The sequence below is a fragment of the Oryctolagus cuniculus genome, chromosome 8 (genome assembly GCF_051225735.1).
Source record: "Oryctolagus cuniculus isolate XC-2025 breed Fujian yellow rabbit chromosome 8, ASM5122573v1, whole genome shotgun sequence".
NCBI lineage: Eukaryota > Metazoa > Chordata > Mammalia > Lagomorpha > Leporidae > Oryctolagus > Oryctolagus cuniculus.
The window spans coordinates 121,382,845-121,404,201 of NC_142874.1; the positions used below are offsets into that span (position 1 = coordinate 121,382,845).

Genomic DNA, 21,357 nt, shown 5'->3' on the forward strand with positions numbered 1-21,357 from the left:
TCATCAGATTGGTCAGGTGGTACCAGTAGCCATTCAGCTCACTCCAGGAAATGTCTATTATCCTCAGCACTCTTACTCATAAAAAATTGCAGGTGATATTTGAATGCATTCTTTCATAAAAACTTAGTACCTGAATGTTCCTCCATCCAGCTCCATTCTAGACAATATCCCAGAGGAGAGGACAAGAAGAGTTTGCTGGGCCACATCTCCTAGCACCTGCTGTACCTTTGGCAAGTCCCAGAGATGGGTGAGACAACACCAAGGAAACCAGAACAATGGAAACTTAGTGTGAAGACAATATGGAGGCCAGGGGAGGGTATGCTGCAGAATCCCACACTAGAAATAGTACAGTCAGTGTGGACTGTCTCCCCTTCCTTGAAAAAGGATGACTTTGGCTCTTGATCGGGGTAAGGTTCACGTTCATTACAAAGCCAGAGGCCCTCCATCACGTTGATGAAGGGTAGGAAAGGTCATCAGCAGCCCACTGTATGAACTACTGAGGGCTTTGAGCTCAACAAGACAGGACTCCTGCAGGAATGTGCAATTGAATTCTTGGACCTAGCATTTCTTTCTCCTACTCTTCCACCACCTGCCTTTTCAGCTAAATCCTATTCCCGTCTCTGGCGTCAGCTAACATCTCATTTCCTCATCAGGACTCTCCTGGCAGCTCTATCTGCTATGATTGTTTGTTGTTCTATCTTGTGACACCCTCTGCTTTCCTGTTTCTCGCAGATGACACCAACACCCATGCACATATTATACACACAGAGATGTGTGAGTATTTAAAATGAGTTCTTTCCTGAAATGGCATGCTCTGTGAAGTTTCTGTTTATCACTCTTGTAGTCTCTTCCACCACTGTTTTAGCACACTGGGCGGAACTAAATATAAAGTAGCTACATTAGGGAATATAATAAGTGTTGAAAACGTGGTGATGAGGCTCTGACTTGTTCACATCTCAGTTCTTTCACGCAACTGGAGGATGCCTTCACGTTAACACATGTCACATTTGGTTGTAACAATGAGTCTCCCTGTCTGTCACCCTTAGACAGTGATCTATCTCTTTAAGGGGGGTTCTTTGGGACATACATTGCTGAACATACGGCATCCAACAGTGGCAACTGTAGAATATGTGCCATCCACATATGGAACTGAAACGTGAGGCCCTTCTGGCTTAGCAGCAGGAAGAATGGGCAGGAGGGATCCTTCTGAATATGAAGGAGCAGCATACCCCTAGCTTTCCGTATGTGCAGTGTTGAGGAAACTGGGTGGCACTGATTGGAAATTGAGCCATCATTTCTCAACATCTAAGAAGAAAATTTCTGCACATGTACACAAAAATAAAAGTCATCTGTGTCTCAGGGATTATGAACCCAAGGCAAACACTGTGGCAGCTCTCAAGAGCTGGCCTGTCAACTGTGAGTCACAAGCCTATTTTGAAGAAAAAAAAATAATGAAAACAACTGTAATCCCTATTTACTGCTTCATTACATGTGTCTTTTTGCCTAACTGTTACTTAGTAAATGCATTTAATTTTTAGAGAGAGCATTTTTTTAATGATTTATTTATTTATTTATTTGAGAGGCAGGGTTACAGACACAGATAGGGAGAGACAGAGAGAGAGGTCTTTCATCCACTGGTTCACTCCCCAAATGGCCGCAAGAGCTGGAGCCAGGCCAATCTGAAGCTAGGAGCCAGGAGCTTCTTCCGGGTCTCCCACACAGGTGCAGGGGTCCAAGCACTTGGGCCATCTTCCACTTCTGCTATGGCTTTCTCAAGCCATGGCAAAGAGCTGGATCACAAGAAGAAAAGCTGGGACACGAACCAGGGTCCATATAGGATGCCAGCACAGCAGGCAGAGACTTAGCCTGCTATGCCACAGTGCCGGCCCCTAGGGAGAACATTTTAAGGCAAAGAGCCCATGAAGGTTTGGAGATAAAATGAGTCCCAAGCAATGTGAACTTGGTGTTCTACATGCTGATGACATGAACACGTCCCAAAATCATGTTCAGGTTGGAGTAGCTGAATTCATTTCTTCTTCCATAACAAATTCAGTATATGTAGTATGCTATTTATAAGTCAGGTCCTATTTTGTGTGTCAATAACACAATGTGTGTGATATGTACATAATCTCTTCATCAGAGAAATAAGAATAAAGAAAGTGGTGTTGCATAGTACTTAAGAGCACAGTTTCAAAACCTTGACTGTAGCCTGCTTAGTTATCTGATCTTGGGGCCCATTGTTTAATCTTTTTGAACTTCAGTTATCTTCTTTGTAATAAGGGGCACATTTAATGATAACAAAATATCACTACCATTTATATATGGGTTGTTATGTGATATAAAATACTTCAAGCATCTTGAATTTATTAATATTTTAAAATTTTCACCTCAACTCTATGAGATAAACAATTTTATTATCACATTTTGTAGATGAGAAAACTGACACAGAGAGGTTACGTAACCTAAACAAAATTACCAGCCAGCAAGTGATAGTGTCAGGTTACCCAGTTATCTGGTTCTAGAGGACATATCCTTAACCAGATCATAGTTTGCAAGAATATTTAATTCTTACATGCAAAACACCTAACATGATAGCATATTAGATTGATATTTTGGTTATTTTTATACTACATTAAAAATGGACAGCTTGGGGCCGGCGCTGTGGCATAGCAGGTAAAGCTGTCGCCTGCAGTGCCAGCATCCCATGTGCTCCTCTTCCAATCCAGCTCTCTGCTGTGGCCTGGGAAAGCATTAGAACATGGCCCGAGTCCTTGGGCCCCTGCACCCACTTGGGAGACCTGGAAGAAGCCTCCTGGTTCCTGGCTTTGGATCAGCACAGCTCTGGCAGTTGTGGACAATTGGGGATGAACCAGCTGATGGAAGACTTCTCTCTATATATATCTCTCCTTCTCTCTCTCTCTGTAACTCTGACTTACACATAAATAAATAAATAAATTTTTTTAAAAATTGGACAGATCATCCACTTGTACAATACTAAAGTGTAATTCCTCCCCACCCCATTCTGCTAAAATTAATAACACATTACAATAAATAAATAGCACATTTTGATTTCATGTATACCTTCTATAGGAATAGTGTGTATATAAATTTTAGGGGTTAAGAAATGAATGAGGGGCTGGTATTGGGGTGCTGTGGGTTAAGCTAATACTTGGGATGTTTGCACTCCATATCTAAGAGTTTGGGTTCAAGTCATGGTTATTCTGCTTCTGATTCAGCTCCTTGCTAATGTTCCTAGGAAGGCAGTGGATGGCATTCCAAGTATCTGAGACTCTGCCACCCAAGTGGGAGACCTATATGGAATTTCAGACTCCTAACTTTGGCCTGGCCCACTCCTAGTCACTTCAGTCATTAAGGGACTGAACCGAAGATGGGAGATATGTCTATTTCACTCTCTCTTTCTCTGTCACTCTACCTTTCAAATAAATGACTAAATCTTTAAAAAAAATAAAAATTTGTTTGATTAATAAAAGTCTAGTGAAACTTAAATTCTCTACTGTATTTCTTTGCAAACATAATTCTAATAATAAATCTAGAAGCACATAGATATTAAAGAAAATGCAAACATTCCAGAGTAAAATATTTTTGCTGCAGAAAATACTGGAATTTTAAAAGTAGAATATATTAGTGTTTTTGTATCATGTAGTTTTTGCTTTACCAATGTTATATATATTCATCTGAAATTAAATAATAAGTGCTTACAAAGCTCAACATCAAAAGACTTTATTATTTTTAGCGTTTAAATGTGAAAGTAAACATTAGAAATACATTTCATAAAATTCTGGGAAACAAGACATCTTAAGACTGAGATAATGAAAACTCTATTAAAACACTAAACATGTTGATAAACATTTATCATGCAAGTATCCATGCTGGGCACTCTGCAATTCCTAATATCATTGCTCACCATAAATTTAATTAGTCTTCATGGGCATGTCTACTCTAACAGTAAAGCAGTGGAAACAATTAACACAAATGTGTTAGGAAAGAAATCTTCAAATAAAGAAATGCAAAGCACAGTACAATGTTTAGCCAAGAATCAGAGTAAGTCATGCCATACAGTTGTGTTTATTTTCATGCTCTTTCTGCCGTAGTTTAGCCAGCCTTTGCAGGACATAATGGGATTTTTGAGACTGAAAGAAAAACAGACCCCAATTTTAATACAGTGACAACAGGTATTCTGGATAAATAAGACCTCTAGCAAGTTAAAGCTTTAAAAGCTTACCATTCCTGGGAGGTAAGAAAGTCTGGCAGAAAGTGAACAGGTTAAACAACAGATCCGTCATGCTTTAACATTTTCTGGAGCATTTTCTTGATTCTTGGAGCTTCTGTGTTCAGGCAGATTTTCTTTCCATCCTTCATTGTGGCTCTGTAAGACAGAAGAAGTTATCTATGGGTGCCCTGGCTTGATTGTCAGAAGGGATCCATGATGTTGGAGCTAATTGGGTGGTTGGGGAAGGCAGTGGAAGCCTTCTCTGATGAGGCAGTGTTAGAGAGGCAGGAACTTACATCAACTCCATTTTGGAGCAATGGACTCCTTCCCTGATGACCTCCAATTTGCTGATGCTACTGGGATGAATTCGAGACATTGTCTTCAAACATGTGCAGCGCAGTTCAGCATACATCTCTGAATCTACCACTAGGGTAGAAAAGATGACTCTATTAGTGGTCATGATTTTTTCCCTCTTTCCTCTTTGTATGTATCTCAGAAAGCCATTGAGAATATAATCAGCAAACCTTTGGTAAAGCCTTAGCCAAAAGCCCAGCACATGAGAAGTGCCCGTTAAGCATCTATCCTTCCTTTAGAGTTATTAGTGTCATGGTCTTCTCCAGCCCCAGGATTCACAAGATAGTCTCATCCCTAGACACAGCTGTAAGAGAACAGCCACAGCTGCAGGGAAACAGGGCCCATGCCTTAACATTCCCCAAGTTTCTCTTACTTTGTCCACTGGTGGAGGGAACCAGCATGGTCAGGAGCAGTGACAACAGCAGCAACACCTGTAGGACACAAAACCGGCGGGCACTGGTGCCGAAGGAGGTGGTGTTCAGCTTGGGGCTCATGGTGGAGAAGATGAGCTAGAGGTGTTTCCAGAGCCAGGAGCCCTTCGCCTGGAGGTGAGTTGCTGCCTGGAAATCTTCAGCTCAGTGGGGTTTTTTTGCTCTTCAGATGCCTTTTATACACACTACTTCAAGCTCAATAGGGAAGAAGAGGCGGGGAAAGAGGATATGTGGTAAGATACCCATAAAAGTGCTGTCAAGTGTGCCTAACCCAGATAATTACCACACTGGTCAGAATTCCTGCTAAGTTGTGTTTTATGCTTATTTCACATTCTTATTCTTCCTTTCTCAATACCCATCTTCTTAACACACATATAAGCATTCTGGTTATGGAAGTAGGAACTAGACTGAGCTACTCTACGTATTTTCTTTGTATGACTGTGTAGCAGTATACTCTGACTTTCCTGTAATGCAGTTTATAAGTTTAATAGATACTTACAAGCACTAGAATTCATAAAAATGCATGAAAAAGGGAGTTACCTTTCCTTTCCAGTTGCTTGAAAAAGCAGTTCTGTCATGGTTGTTGATAATTGTGGGACTGGTTTGGAGTATGTGATAAAATATGAGCCAATACCACTTGTATAGAATCACTTTGTATATTACATTTTGAGCTTTTTTCTGTCTTCTAAAATGTATTAAATTTTGCAATTTCACTGAGAAATTAGAAGCAAAACTCACCCATACCCCTCCCCAGTATTATAAAATAAGGTATTTGTTTCTACTATCAGAATACATCCTAAAAAGCAAGATCCAGAATATTTTTTCCCTTGAGTCTTAAAGTAATAGAGAAATAATTGATAAAATTCATTCTAAAAGATTTATACACTGCAGATACATGTGGAGTACATGTAAGTTCCTCTTCATTATTATTCCACATTACCATTCTCCAGTGATACCTTTAGTAAAATTGACATTAGTTTTCTATTCTGTCTGCATTTATATTGTACATATGTATGCATGCACAGAGAGACATATAACACATGGAGATACATATTTTCATATGGATCATTAAATCATTATTCTATATGGATCATTAAATTCATATAACTTACTTTTGGCCTTCAAAACTATTTATTCAGCATCCTTATACCTACATCACTGTAGATTTGCCCCATTCATTTTAATATGGCACTACATTCTGTGGTAGGGATAATGTTCAGCCCGTGCCTTGCTGGTGACTTTGACTTTGCACTGTTACAAATTGCAGTGAAATCCTACTTGGAAAATCTCAGATCCTAATCTGAGATGTAGACTAAGCCCCACAGAGGTAGAGGGGGACTGCACGTCACATGCTGACCTGTATGTCAGGGTCTGGATCCCTGACCCAGCTCTAAGACTTGGCTCCTCACCTAGACTGTACACTCTTGAAGGCAGAGTACATCCTAGGTTCCTTTGACTATGTCATATATCTTATAGCCTGTAGAGTAATTCAATACACAGGTTAATCACACACAGTATCAGTAAATAAATCAATGGATATATATCATATGCAGAAAAATTTCTATTTTCTTACAAATCAGCTGAAATTCTCAAATCAAGCTCCACGTGATCCAACGCACTTGTGGTATAAAACAGTGAGTAAGGGTAAAGGAGAAGGCAGTTCACAAGTGGCCTGACCACAAGTTGTCTTCCTGTTACAACTACATACAAGTTATATGTGATATTAAACTTCCCAAATTCTTCTACACGTTTATGCCGTTAAAAGTCAAATAATTTTGAAAGCACTAAAATACAGAATTACATTATTCAAAAGAATGAGTACAGGATACCTTTTCCAACTGTTTACATTTTCACAGTTGTTTAATAGTTGTTGACTATGCCTACAAAAGTTCTACTTAAGTGCTATTTTTGAATGTATAATTTATTTTTCTCTACCTCATTTATTTTCTTATAAATTAGAATTAGTAGATTTAGTAGTGGACATATTAAACTAAAATAATTTCCACCTGTTCCCAAACAGAAATTCATAGGCAAGCTTAAAGGAAGGGCTTTAGCTGAGCATTAGTATCTTCCTAAGGGCTTAGTTGTGGAATCAGTGACAGAGAAATGCTTGGTAGGAAACAACAACGAGGGAATGCTTCTTTGCAGCTCTTTCTGAGTGGCAACGTCATAGTCTTTTCTCATTGTTTTCACTGAAATACTGTTAATTCCCTAGTCTGGTGTATTTTCACTAAATATAAGTTCAAGATTATTTGCAGAGGAAGATATGAATGTTTTTAACATTATTAAGTGTATCTTTCCTTTTCTGTCCATCACAACCACCCAAAACACATTGCTGACAATATTTACTGAATTCACTCAACATTTTCATTCTCTCGAAACTTACACTGTTCAGATTCTTCCCTAGATCATTCAGTATTATTACTCAAAAGTCCCTGACCCTTTTGCAGAATTATGTGGAAAATCATCAGAGATGATTAGGTCAGGGTATTTGGGGTGGTTGATACCAGTAAAGAGGTGACATGTAGCACAGTATCATCATCATCATCATCATCAAGTCATTGTCTTAATCAACAAATATGTCTGGTTACACTTTGTCAGCAAGTTTCAAATTGAAACATGAGCACATTTCTTCACTTATTAATATTTCACAAGCCGATTAGCATTTGAGTTAAAGCAACTTTCTGCTAGCTTTTATTTATTCAAGAAATATTGATTAAATATTTATCATATGCTAGGCATTACCAAGTTCTTTTTTGTGTGTGACTTTTTAATTTAGCTCTTTCTTATTAAAAAGTGAGCATTTGTGCAAAACAATGGAATCTAAATAATCCTCTACCATTACCATGACTACTCTTTTACTGTCACTTACATCATTTCCTTTAATTTCCATGATGAGAAATGCAATCCAGATGCTAATAAACTGACTTTACAAAAGTGGGTAAAAGATATCTTAAAATAAATTATTTAATTAAAAGCAGATGGCTTTTACAAAATTTTGAATTAAATGAATTCCAGAAGTAGAAAGAAGTTTCAGAAGTTCTTGGGTTTTAAAAATAACAATATCCTTTTTATAAATCTTGCACTGTCTCTGAATTTTTTTTCTTGTAAGCTATTTTATCTCTTTTCTCTTTGCAAAGTCACTAAGGAAATAAGAAAATTCCTTTGACCAGACAACAGAAATGATCTTTTAGCTATTTTAAAACATATAGAAAGAAAGACATGGCCAGTGCCACGGCTCACTAGGCTAATCCTCCACCTGTGGTGCCAGCACTCCGGGGTTCTAGTCCCGGTTTGGGCGCCGGATTCTGTCCCGGTTGCTCCTCTTCCAGTCCAGCTCTCTGCTGTGGCCCTGGAAGGCAGTGGAGGATGGCCCAGGAACTTGGGCCCTGCACTGGCATGGGAGACCAGGAGGAAATACCTGACTCCTGGCTTCAGATTGGCACAGCGCGCTGGCCGTAGTGGCCATTTGGGGAGTGAACCAACGGAAGGAAACCTTTCCCTCTGTCTCTCTCTCTCACACTATCTAACTCTGCCTGTTAAAAAAAAAAAAGACATTATCAGACTGTTATTCATTAAAACAAAGGGAATTAACCTTGCCTTATATAGAATAATTTGAACTGACATCTTCCAAATTCTTCTTTCATGTATAATGGAAACAAGTTATTATCTGGAAATTAATCATAAAAGCAATTGGTACAGCAAAATTGGAGGTTAAATTGTTAAATTTTGAGTCAGTTTGGGTCAATAAATTGAAATAGTAGCCAACAAAAGCTTTTCAATACGTGATGGAACCACATGTATCTTCAGCATGACTCTGATCTACAGTAAGTGTCCAGATCTCTATTACTCTAGCCTTCAAGTTAACTGAGTTTTGCTGTACACTGCCCAGAATTGAGGCATGGGTGGGTGTGGAGTAGAGTGGGGTTACTGAAAGAGTTGGGTGCTGGTACTTAGGAGTATTAAAAATGTTGCAGTCCTGAGAAACTTTAATTTTATGTTAATTGCTATCATTCATTGAACATCAAATGCATAAATATTACCAAATTAAATACAATACATTCATTGTTTTGAAGAGAATTCTTTTTTCTTTTTTTAATTTTTTTTTATTTTGACAGGTAGAGTTATAGACAGTGAGAGAGAGAGAGAGAGAAAGGTCTTCCTTCCATTGGTTCACCTCCCAAATGGCCACTACGGCCGGACTGAGCCAGGAACCAGGTGCTTCCTCCTGGTCTCCCATGCAGGTGCAGGGCCCAAGGACCTGGGCCATCCTCCACTGCCCTCCTGGGCCACAGCAGAGAGCTGGACTGGAAGAGGAGCAACTGGGACTAGAACCAGGCGCCCATATGGGATGCCGGCGCCGCAGGCGGAGGATTAGCCAAGTGAGCCATGGCGCCGGCTCCTTGAAGAGAATTCTAATACAGTGTCTTCTGAAAGCCTGCAAACACATTAAGTTGTTACCAGGATTAAGGATTTGCTTTTACTGTGTAACATGCTGTAGCTTAATGTAACAGTTTATGAGGTTTGGCAATTCTATGTGCTAATGAGAGGTTTCACTGCCAGGTCTTACCTGAGCTCTTGTAAGTGTGTGCAGTAAGAAAGTCATTGCAGCTGTCAAAAGAAAGTCAAAGACTGGCCTCATCCATTGTGGAGACAGCTGGTACTGGCTGCTAAGATTCCTGCTAGGCACCTGGATGGTCAGCTTCCTCCTCTCCTAAGTGGCACCATTTTAATTCTCAGCAATGAGTTGAAAGGATAGAGGGGGAAAAAGGTGGAGGGAGTGGAGAGAAAAAGGAAGGAAAGGAAAAAAGGAGGAGAAAAGAGAAAAACAAAGCAACGTCAATACAAAAGCCCTCCATTCCCCTCCTCCTGCTGCTGCTCTCTTCCATCTCTCTTCTCCTCCTTCCCTGTTCCTCCCCACTCTACTCTCCCCTCCCTTCTGCTCCCCTTGTAGGACAATCTTGGCCTGGGGGAAATACTGGGTATGTCTGCTGTAAAAATACATTAATTTAGGTTGAAAGCTACTCCTTCTCATCATCTCCACATCCTAAGGATGAGGAACAGGGTCTGTTTTGTATCAAGATTATCAACAAATGACAGTAATTTAGTATTTGATCACTGAATGATGTATTTGAAGGAAAATACATCATTAATTTGAAAATGCTACCTTGTAATTGACAGAAACTACATAGACAATACATAGTTTCCAGAAGCTTTTTAAGAATGATTCACAGTGTGGGACTGGCACTGTGGCATAGCAGGTTAAGTTACAATGTCAGTATCCCATTATCAGAGTGCCTGGTGAGTCCCAGTTGCTCTGCTTCTGATCCAGCTCCTTGCTAATGTGCTTATGAAAACACTGAAAGATGGCCAGGATATTTTGGCCCTGTTCCCTATGTGGGAGACCTGGACAGAGTTCTAGGCTCCTGGATTTGGTTTGGCCTAGGTCTGGGCCCAGGGCCAAGCCATTGCAGCAATTTGGGGAGTGAACCAGTTGATGGAAGATATTTCTCTCTCTATTTCTCTCTCTCGCTCACTCGCTCTCTTCCCCCTCCCCACCGCTTCCCTCCCTCTTGTCCTTCACTCCACTCCCCCGCCCCGTAGCCCTGATTTTCTCATGGAAACAAATTCTCAGGAGCACCAAAACATAAACTTTCATATGTGGTTAGAAAGAATATGGATAAAGTCAGGAAAATAGGGTATTTAAGCTATGCAGATCTCAATTCCTCATTTATAAAGGGGAATTTGAGCTGGAAAGCTTGGGAAAAGAACTCACATTTATCAAGCATCTATTTTGTTCTAGGACAGCCCTCTGTGCTTGGGAAATAGACTTGGCTACACTGATTTTATGAAGGAGAGAACTAAGAATAGACGTGTTCAACAAATTATTAAGGTCACTTATTTAACAGTACTCGAGATTAGACTGGATATGTAATTGCTCTGGCTTTCTACAGCACCATAAAAATATTTACAAACCATAAAGAAATTACAAACTGTAAAGAAATTACAAGCTTTACAAATTGTAAAGTAACTAGCTAGAAATGAGTCAACTACTTTTCTCTTTGTCCATCCCTAGAAAAGAATCAGAAACAACCACATAAACTTCTGTGGCAGGAGAAACCCATTTATTAAGAAGGTGGATTTTGCAGAGCCCTTATAATTTCTCTGTTTAAGAAACAGGACTCTCACTATACATACTTGAAATGTACACAGTCCTTCTCAGGAAGATAATATTAATTCCGCTGACTAAGAGCAAACCCAAACCGCCAGCCAATATTAGAAGCATTGTATACTGTCTTTCTCTTCCTTGATTTAGTCATGGGGACAACTAGAAATCCCCAGGTGCTAGGTCTGTCAGTAAATTTCTCATTTTGTAACATCCAGGAAGGACTTCTGAAGTTATATACAACATAAGATACCACAACACTCCTTTTCCTTGTGCAAGAATTAAACTATGATAGAAAAACAAAGTCACTAGTCATATTTGATCATGGATCTTGTCATACCTTTAGGAATTGCAGGATTATGTGAATGTGCCACACCCAGAGACAAGTAAGGAGGGCTAGTAGAATGAAGGACATTAAAATTACATATTGGATTGAGAGAGTAAGTTAGAATAGATTTTAGCTGATGATTTGTTCAGTCTCAAGTAATTTCATGTATGAGAAACAGTTTCAGAAGAAAAAAAGAATAAACAGAGTGAAAATAGTATTTAGAGGTTAGCATGAGGAAACTAAAGATGTATCTCTAGGAGACATCTGTTAGATTACTTTTCCCCAATGTTAGTCTTGATTTTTGCTAGTGATAGGGCCAAGGATCAACTAGTGAAGGTAGCAATGGTAAACAGCAGCTGTCATTGAGGTTCTTGTGTAAGTTAGACAAGGTATATACTTGGCAATGCTATCATACAATCTAATTTCTCTACGGAATGGCCAAATGTAAAATGGGCATGACAACCACAATTGGACAAATATTGTAGTGAGATCTTAGTCTATGGTCTATGCACAAACTAAACTTCTATGTCTTGCTCCTGGAAAGTTCAAAGATCTTGAATGGTCATAAAGCAAGAAGTAACCAGTGATGTTTTTCACAATACTTAAGTTTATCTATGCGAGGATCATTTTATATGCTTTCACTTACTACTATCATGCACTTATTTAATAAATATTGTGAGGCTATTGGGACAAATCACAGATTGTTTAAAATATTAAAATTTAGATTTCAAACATTCATAGTAATTTGGCTTGCTTTTTAGTATTGCCACAGAATTAGTATAAAATTCACAGATTCAAAAGAAGATACTACTTGAGAAAGTGAAGAGAGGCCACTTAAGTTTAATACTTTCTTAAAAATTAGATTTTGTGCTTTTCCATATTGTTAAAAAATTACAAGCAAACTTATGTATGTGAGGCTACTCTAGGTTTTTCCATGCTTATATGTCTCTCTGTTAAAAAGATATATCAGTATATAATAATAGAAAATATATTAATCAAATTGATCTTTTATATTTATAAGGAGAGAGAGAGCAAAAGATATAGAAAAACCTAGATTGGATAGATATGCTAATAATATATGGATCCATACAATATAAACAAATACATTTTAAGTCAAGTATATTTAATATATTAATCAAATCACAGTTTGTTGATTAGTCTTTTTCTCTATTTTCCTAAGAATGAAATATTTTTATGAAATAGCTACTTTTAACACCAGAAACAGTGAGTCCTCTTTTTTTTTAAATTTATTTATTATTTGAAAGGCAGAGAGAGAGGGGTCTTCTATCCCCTGGTTCATTCCTCAAATGGCCACAACGGCCAGAGCTGGGCCAATTCAAAGCCAGGAGGCAGGAATGTCTTCTGAGACTTCCACATGGATACAGGGGCCCAAGTACTTGGGCCATCCTCTATTGCTTTCCCAGGCCATAACAGAGAGCTAGATCGGAAGTGAAGTAGCCGGGACTTGAACCGGTGCCTATATGGGATGCCAGCACTGCTGGCAATGGCTTTACCTGCTATGCCACAGCACTGGCACCAACAATGAGGCTTCCTTAGTTTGGAGCACCCTTGTGCTCCTTACTATGTGCTAGGCCCAGTCCTGGGGACTCAGATGAGCATCATAAGCATTGTCCCTGCCCTCCTGGAGCTTACAGAGAATTGGAATGGATAGACACTAAGCAAATGCCCACATTTGTGTTAGCCCTGTAAACCTTACGGTCCCGTTGGTGAGAAATGTTATGAAGGAAAAGTCGAGTGCCAGGAGAAGGTATAAAAGGAAGCTTAATCTGGCAGAGGGAAGGGTCAGAGAGCTTGCCTGAAGGAACTGGGAGTTAGCCAGAAGAAAGAGAGAGGCAGTTGTTATAGGACAAAGAGATTGCATTTGCACAAACCCTTATTGAATCGACAATAGCCAAGAAGGATAATAGAACAGACAAGAATTATGGCTTAATCAGCACCTACCATTAGCTATGTTACTGATTTTAGGATACTATGACAAACTCAGGGTTAGAGTAGCTTGCATTATGAAGCCATTTGGTACCACACATTGAGGATACAGAAATGAATGAAATATGACTGGTGCGCTAGGAGAGCTCTCAGTAGAGTAGGGTGAAGAAACCTATAAACAAAGAATGCACTATGTTATAATTCTGATAACTAAAAGATTTTATAGGAGCATCAAAATGGAAGCCTTGAGCTCTGTTGGGAGTACCAGGGAAAACTTGATGAAAGAGCTGTTATTTGAGCAGCATTCTGAGTTATGAATAAATTTACTTCCAGTTAGAGGCCCCGGCAAGTTCAAAGGCATGAACTCAAGATAGAAAATGCTGGGTTAGGGAACTGAACACCTGACTGCAAAAGCATGAGGGAGATCTAGAGCCAGAAGTGGGATAGGCCAGAGCCACATTTGCCATGCTTAGCCACTTTTTTTTTTTTTTCCATATCTAGGAAATGGGAAGCTAGCTAAGGATTTATTTGTGTTTTCTAAGGCCCCCACAGTGAAGCAATAACTGCAGGGAAGTGAGTGGAGAAAAGGTTGAACTAGTGTGATGGTATTGAGAAATGAGGGTCCTTTCTCCAGACGAAAGGACTGGTTAACTTTTCAAATAATGTAGAATTGAACATGAATTTCTTGCCACCATACAATAAAGAAGAAACAACATGAGTAAAATTTTAGAAATTTTATTTTTTCTCAAGAACAAAATAGTATTGTAAACCAATGAGACACACAGTACATCAGTACAATTTTAATATACCAAATGATGCATATTTAACAAAATGATCAAAACCTTTGAAAGATACACACTATAGGCATCCAAAAACCTTAACAGGTTTGTGTGTTTTAGAATACTAAATGATGAATTTACATTCCAACAGTTTGAATGAATATGTTCTCAAAACTTTCAGGGTAATTGATAACTGTTGAGCTTTTCTTTAAAAAAACTAAAAGAATGGTTTTTTATCAAAACTAGAGTGTGGAAATTTACTTGTTTCTTATCTTCTGCAGCTATCAAAAGGTGTATATTTAGTGACCATAATTATAGCACTGCTAATAAAATAGTTAATAAATAGCACATAAAATCAGTTTAATGAGTAAATCATGACATTATGCCATACTAAGAAGACATCAATTGTCTAAAATTATAGGAAGAGAATATATTAACCTTATAGGACTTAAATACTTAGAAATTCTAAATAAGGAAATATATTCTACTCAGATAACTGTATGACACACTCAGCTTTCTAATGCAATACAGCATCTCAGGGTCAAGAGGGGAAGTTTGCTAACATATTCCCCAAGAAACAACACAAAAGTATTTCCTATTTCATGAGGAAAGTGAAGATAACAGTGTGTCTTCCTCATTGGTATCCTAGTGAAACATCATTTTCCTAGCAAATCCACAGCCTTTTCAGAGACACAATAAGAAATAGTTAGAAATACCACACAGTGGGCTCCATTCGAGACATTTTGGAAGATTAGCAACCAGTGATTATTGGCTCACAATATAGTCGATTGCAAGCAATTCCAATAACATAGCAGATAAAAGCAGCAAATGGCAGGACATGTAAGCTAAATACTTCATAAGACGAGCAGAACGCTTCAGGGACAGATGAGGGGAGTCCAGGAGGAAAGCCGCCCAGGCACTCCTTACTGTCTTCTGAGTCCAGCGCTCCCTAGAAAACTCTCTGCTGAAAACTGGGTAGTTTTTCCAATGCTTGGTTCTCTCTCGTAATCAGTTTTCCTTGTTTCCACTGTGGAAAACAAAAAATTACATCAGTTTGGCCAAATTTCCACACTGCTACCTTCTCCACCGTGGTTTCAAAGCACAGCATTTAAAGCAGTGAAAACAGAAATAAAGATCAATAAAAGCAAACAGTAGACTAACATGTGTAGACTATCTCAGTAATCAGATAAGATTGGTGATAAAGGGTTTCCCAGAAGATTCCAGATCACAACTTTTCATTCTGAGCCTCCTATGGAATGTGGCACTCAAATCCTATAGAAATCTAAGCTCTCAGGAGATAAGATCTAAAACCCACAAAGATCAAAGTGACAAGTACCTCTCTAAAATTTTCTGGATGGCTTTCTTGATCAAAGGGGCTTCTGGGTCCAGGCAGATTTCCTTACCGTTCTTCAGAGAAGCTCTGCAGAGAATTAAAAAAAAAAAAAAATGCATCCTGCGACCCTGAGTTTTGGGGGCCAAAGACCAGGGTGTAGGGCGTCCCTGTGACCAAGGTGACATCGGATCAGAACTTACACCACTTCCACCTTGGAGCACTGGGGACCCGCGGCGATCACCTGCAGACGAGCGATCATTTTGGGGTGAATGGCCGTGGTGGATAAACACACGCAACGCAATTCTCTCACCACCGCCGCGACGGGGCCCGCTGCGGAAGAAAGAGAACGTGTTAGAGCTCCTGTTGCTCGGGAGAGTTGATCCCCGTGTCCTGGTCGCCGCGCCTCCCGGGTGCGCCCCGCGTGCCGCGCGCTCTCACCGCTGGCGAGGGGCGCAGGTGGCGTCAGCAGCAGCAGCGCGAGCAGCGCGCACAGGCAGCTAGAGGGGCCAGAGAGGCGGGAGGCGCGGCTGGACAGGAGGCTCATCGTTGCAACGGGAGCGCGGCGCGACGAGGGGCGCGAGTTCCAGAGGCGAGAGGAAGCGCGGAGAGGTTCGAAGCTCGAGAGCACCGTGGCTTCCTGCAGCGCTCTGCACTCCTTTTATCCGCTCTCGCCCCTCCCCTCCCCAGGCAGGAAACTCAAGCTTTCGGATGCACGGGAAATTCCCAGGACTTTGGAGGGGTAGGGGCACGGGGATGGATGAGGGAGGGGCTGTGGGAATTGGGGAGAAGGGCGGAGGGGAGGAGCTGCTGTGCCCGCCCCTCAGGGATCTCCTCAGCCCCGCCCCTAGGTAGAGGGAGCTGTGGCTCCCGCCAAAAGTGAGGACCGATCCTTCAGGTGCCTTCTCCCAGGTGCGCACCAGGACCGGCGAAAGCCGGAGGGTCAGGGGTGAGGGGAGGGGGCCATGGGGGAGGTGTCTCGAAAGGCTGGAACGGAACAGGGAGCAGAAGATGTGACTTTAGGAAAACGCCTGCACCTCCTTAACACCTTCTGCCTGTGATTGCTGTTTAGGAAATGCAATCCGAGATTAGGACTGCGCCAAACTGAAACGGCTGCTCTACTCCCGCTGGAAGCCAGTGGCAGGAGCGGGCTCCAAAACCCAGTTTGCTTACTGGAAATCCTACGCTGGTGCTTTAGCGAGCAAATGTGTGTCGAAGTGGTTTCGCAAACACAAGGCTTCCCTTGGAAAATGATTCCTCGGTTTTGGGCAGTTCCCTTGCTACTGACTTGGAAGAGGTTTGGGGTGAGTCGGGCTGGGTTGAGTGCCCTAGCTGGCACCAGCTCCGGCCCCTAGGTCAGGTGCGCGTTTCACACGGGACGCTGCGGAGTTTGAGGGGACCCATCAGGAAGTTGTGTGTAGAGGATTGAAAACTGACAGCCAGGCGCTACCCACTCTGCCTCTCCCCAGACAGCCTCAAGGTGGAGGGGCCAGGAGGTGTAGTCTCTAGATTGTAGTCTCTAGTGAGCCCAGAGCTGGCTCCTTGCAGGGGCTCCCAACATCCTCTCGCTCCTTTCTGTTTTCTGTGGAGGTGGCTAGGCCAGTTAGGTTTAGCAGCCCAGTGTTTCAAGTGTCTGTCTCTGTGCAGGAATGGCTAGGATACAATGACTTTTCGAAGTGCACTAGATCCTCTTCTGTTTTGTTTTGAAGACCCTTGTCCTAGCCATTGTAGGCCAGCAAAGCTAACCAGTAAACACCACGGCAACCAGAATCCAGCCAGGAATGGGAACTCTTGTCCTTGGTGTCCCAGGAAATTTCCTGAACTTCCCCACCCATCTTCCTGGGAAAGACATCGCATCCACTGGTGAGCCAGAAAGAGGTGTCATAGACTTTAATAACTTTTATCCTGGAAGGAAACTTGAGAAATTCTCTGACTGAGGCAGACTGGGGGAGGGGGAGGGGTTGACTGTCACTTTCTGGGAAGCTGAATAGGAAGTTCTCTGGCCTGTAGTTTCCTGATGCCATTAGCATCATGCCTGACTCAGTGAATGCAACTCTTCACCCTTTTGGGGAGCAGTGCACAGTGAAACACAGCTTGCAGGTTGACCCCGTTGACTGTAGAGACTAGAACGTATCTAAAGACAAAAGACAAACCTGGCTAAAGTGGGCTAAGACAAAACTTCAAGAATGTGACTAAAGATGTTGAGCAATTACATTCATTTTAACCACAGAGAATCAACCATACAGCGTAATGAGTCTTTGTGAAAGAAAAATGTTTTGAGGACATAGGTTTTTGACTTTTAAAATGTGCATGTGTGTAGTGATGGTGGTGGTATATGCAGGGGATGGGGAGAGGTAGATTAGTTCCAAATGAGCCATTTTAAATATACTTGAGCATACGAATTAGTATTTGGCACCAAACATTAAGTAAGAACAGTGAAGGGTCATGCGATGAGCTCACCAGATGCATGGATCAGGTGTGCATGCCTCACCTGGTTTGCACTCTGAATCAACTCCCTGTGATTGTTTGGAGACTATAAAGGGAAAAAATTTCTCAAATTGACAAGCAGGTACTAGAAAGGACCTTACCCAATCTAATCAAGGAACTTAGCTGGGCTTTCTAATTGAAAGCATCCTGACCCACTGTTCATGTCTGCTTCCTGTCTCCGCATCTCTGATGCTGGCCTTGTAGAAAGTACAGGCAGGAGTGTGAATGGCTCCAATACCTGCTGAGGTTGAGAGTGATGGCACCAAGAACCTGTGGAGACAGAGCACTTTAAAAACAATTGCTTATTTTTCTCTCATTTGCAGGGAAGCCATTTGTCTTACTCATACTGTGTGCAGGTAGTAGAGAGAGACGGTTAATTTTGTTTCCAGCTGCAATAAAACAGTCCACAAATGACACTGGTATCCTGACAGCCTACAGATTGACTATCAGAAACAATGGGATTCTAGTCATTATACCACAGAGTAATCTAATATGGATGAAATAATTTCAAATGGTTTTCAGCTTCCAAAGTGCTTTCACACTCACTATTTCTGGAGCCTCACATAGATTCTTTGAGGCAGATGGGAGAAATTATCCTTGTAATTTTTCAGTTAGAAAATGTAAGGTCTGAGAAATAGTTAAGAAGTAGAAAATCCAGGGTGGGAACCCAAGCACAGAAGAATCTGCCACAAATATGCAATGGCTTCCAGATTACAAACCGCTGTCTTCACAGCACTGGCCAGTACTCCCCAGCAGCTCCCCACAGGCTGGTTAACCACTTTACCGTGTTACCCAACAACCATCCTTTAAGCTAATGAAATCTTCAGTCCACTCATTCCTCTCTTTGAGACCGCAATGATATCAAAGTCCCAAAGGACTTCCAGATTACCCAATCGGATGCTGACCTGTACTTTCCAAATCCATCATTCTCTGCACAACAAACTCCAACTCCTGTCTTCTCCAAAAAAGGCTTTTTCTGACAAAACCATTCGCAACTTGTTCCTTTCACTTTTGGTCTTTGGACTTTGAATGTACCTATAATAGCTACAGCATAACACAGAGTGTAATTATTCCTGAATTTTATTTTTGTTTCCCGCAAGCCAGTATAAACTTTTATAATCAGCAGTGATGAGACTTTAAAAAGTTGATGGAAATAATGAAAAATAAATTTACTTTGGTGCAAAAAAATTTGAAATCCATCTTCAAAAGTTCATGGAAAACACATATTATGGAAAACTATGCATGACTTTAAAATTTTGCACCAAAATAATCTTTAATTCCATTTTTATACAAACTTTTCATAGTCTCCTCTTATTTCTCTCATAATCTCCAATAAGTTCTAAGTTTGGTGATGAGCTGCCTATGACCACCTGCTAATATATCATAATAATAATTTTTTATTTTACAGTGTTATCTATCTTATAAGTAGATTTTAAGGGGAAAACTGTAGGGCCATGTACTGTTACTAACTTCTCAATATTTTGGGCTCCACTATTTTGAGACTTTTCTGATATGATGGCAATGTCTCTTGGTTCTTCTCAGAGAAGTTCAAATGATAATTTCAGTCTGTGGAATCAAAAGAATGCTCCCAACAGAGAGGGACATTTGATATTTAAAGGAAGGAAATTATACAACTAAAGCATTGACCAAACAGCATGATTTCTGTGACTTAGACATAAGTTGGAGATAAATGACAAGAAAAAAAAATCTGATTAAGTTAATGCTGTACTGAATGCTAACAGTGTGAGAATGTCATTCTAAATTGGTCTTTCCTAACAAAACAGGACAGCTTTCATTGTGTGATTTACTGGATGGCATAGTCCTGGCCAAATGTTTTCTAATTCTCCATTTCTTTTTTCTTTTTTTTCTTCTTCTTTCTTTTCTTTTCTTTTTTTTTTCTTTTTCTTTTTTTTTTTTTTTCTTGACAGGCAGAGTTAGATAGTGAGAGAGAGAAACAGAGAGAAAGGACTTCCTTCCATTGGCTCACCCTCCAAATGGCCGCTATGGCCAGTGTACTGCGCTGATCCAAAGCCAGAAGCCAGGCGCTTCCTCCTGGTCTCCCATGCAGGTGCAGGGCCCAAGACCTTGGGACATCCTCCACTGCCTTCCCAGGCCACAGCAGAGAGCTGGACTGGAAGAGGAGCAACCAGGACAGAATCCGGTGCCCCAACCGGGACTAGAACCCAGAGTACTGGTGCTGCAAGAGGAGGATTAGCCTAGTGAGCCACGGCGCCGGCCTCTCCATTTTTTTTTTTTATATCTACTACTCTTTCTGTGACCTCAGAGAAATGCTGTACAGTTGAGATCATTCAGTATGTACACATATCTACACATATCATTACCAGGGCAAGCAGAGCAAGGATATCAATACGAGGAACACAGCAAGAGTTTAAGTGGAGGTGAAGTCACTTGCGTGTATGCACAAGAAAAGGAAAGGACCAGTAATCTCATCCGATTTTGCAGAGTCAGTGCAGTTTGGCTGTCTCCTCCCCCATGGGGCCTGGCCACCTAATGAAGACGCAGCATAACTCAGGAAATGACTTTGCTTCATTGCTTCAGCTTTGCTGTGAAATGTCAGGGTTACTGCCCCTCCTTTAGCCCATTATCCAATTTTCCTTGCTGGACATTTCAAGTTAAATCTGCTTGAGAAAAGTGTCTATCAGTGAGCCTTTATTGAGTCTATACTGAGCTAGTTTCCAAATAAGTGCGGCGGAGCCTTTTCTTATCACCTTCTGGATGGATGGGCAGCGAATTTTCTTTTGTTCAGTTGTGCAAGTGTACAAAGGCTTTCTTTTTTTAAATTTTTTTAATTTTTGACAGGCAGAGTGGACAGTGAGGGAAAGAGACAGAGAGAAAGGTCTTCCTTTGCCGTTGGTTCACCCTCCAATGACCGCCGTGGCCGGCGCGCTGTGGCCAGCGCGCTGTGGCCAGCGCACCGTGCTGATCCGATGGCAGGAGCCAGGTGCTTCTCCTGGTCTCCCATGGGGTGCAGGGCCCAAGCACTTGGACCATCCTCCACTGCACTCCTGGCCACAGCAGAGAGCTGGCCTGGAAGAGGGGCAACCGGGACAGAATCCGGTGCCCCGACCGGGACTAGAACCTGGTGTGCCGGCGCCGCTAGGCGGAGGATTAGCCTAGTGAGCCGCGGCGCTGGCACAAAGGCTTTCTTAACAACAGATGACATATAGGAAACAAAAAAGATGAGGATTAAACATATACATGTTTCAGAAAGCTTTGAACTTTTCAAAAATTAGGAACCATTCAGAAATTTGACTTGGGTTAAGAAAAAAACCAGGAAAGGAAG

At 41.1% G+C, this 21,357-nt stretch overlaps 2 protein-coding genes and 1 long non-coding RNA gene across 3 annotated transcripts in view; 1 reads left to right on the forward strand and 2 right to left on the reverse strand.

Annotated features, from left to right (window-relative positions):
- Positions 1-21,357, forward strand: part of LOC103350774 (uncharacterized) — a 170,260-nt gene that overhangs the window by 105,700 nt on the left and 43,203 nt on the right. The gene's annotated exons all lie outside the window — the stretch shown is intronic.
- On the reverse strand, positions 3,726-5,211 carry PPBP (pro-platelet basic protein). Its single transcript, XM_008267883.4, has 4 exons — positions 4,959-5,211; positions 4,528-4,657; positions 4,244-4,387; positions 3,726-4,151 (listed from the first exon to the last, which is right to left on the reverse strand). The coding sequence occupies exons 1-3, from the start codon at positions 5,077-5,079 to the stop codon at positions 4,285-4,287; spliced, it is 354 nt and encodes a 117-aa protein (XP_008266105.2). The 5' UTR covers positions 5,080-5,211; the 3' UTR covers positions 3,726-4,151; positions 4,244-4,284.
- On the reverse strand, positions 14,177-16,343 carry CXCL6 (C-X-C motif chemokine ligand 6). Its single transcript, XM_002717113.6, has 4 exons — positions 16,008-16,343; positions 15,770-15,899; positions 15,573-15,656; positions 14,177-15,263 (listed from the first exon to the last, which is right to left on the reverse strand). The coding sequence occupies exons 1-4, from the start codon at positions 16,111-16,113 to the stop codon at positions 15,245-15,247; spliced, it is 339 nt and encodes a 112-aa protein (XP_002717159.1). The 5' UTR covers positions 16,114-16,343; the 3' UTR covers positions 14,177-15,244.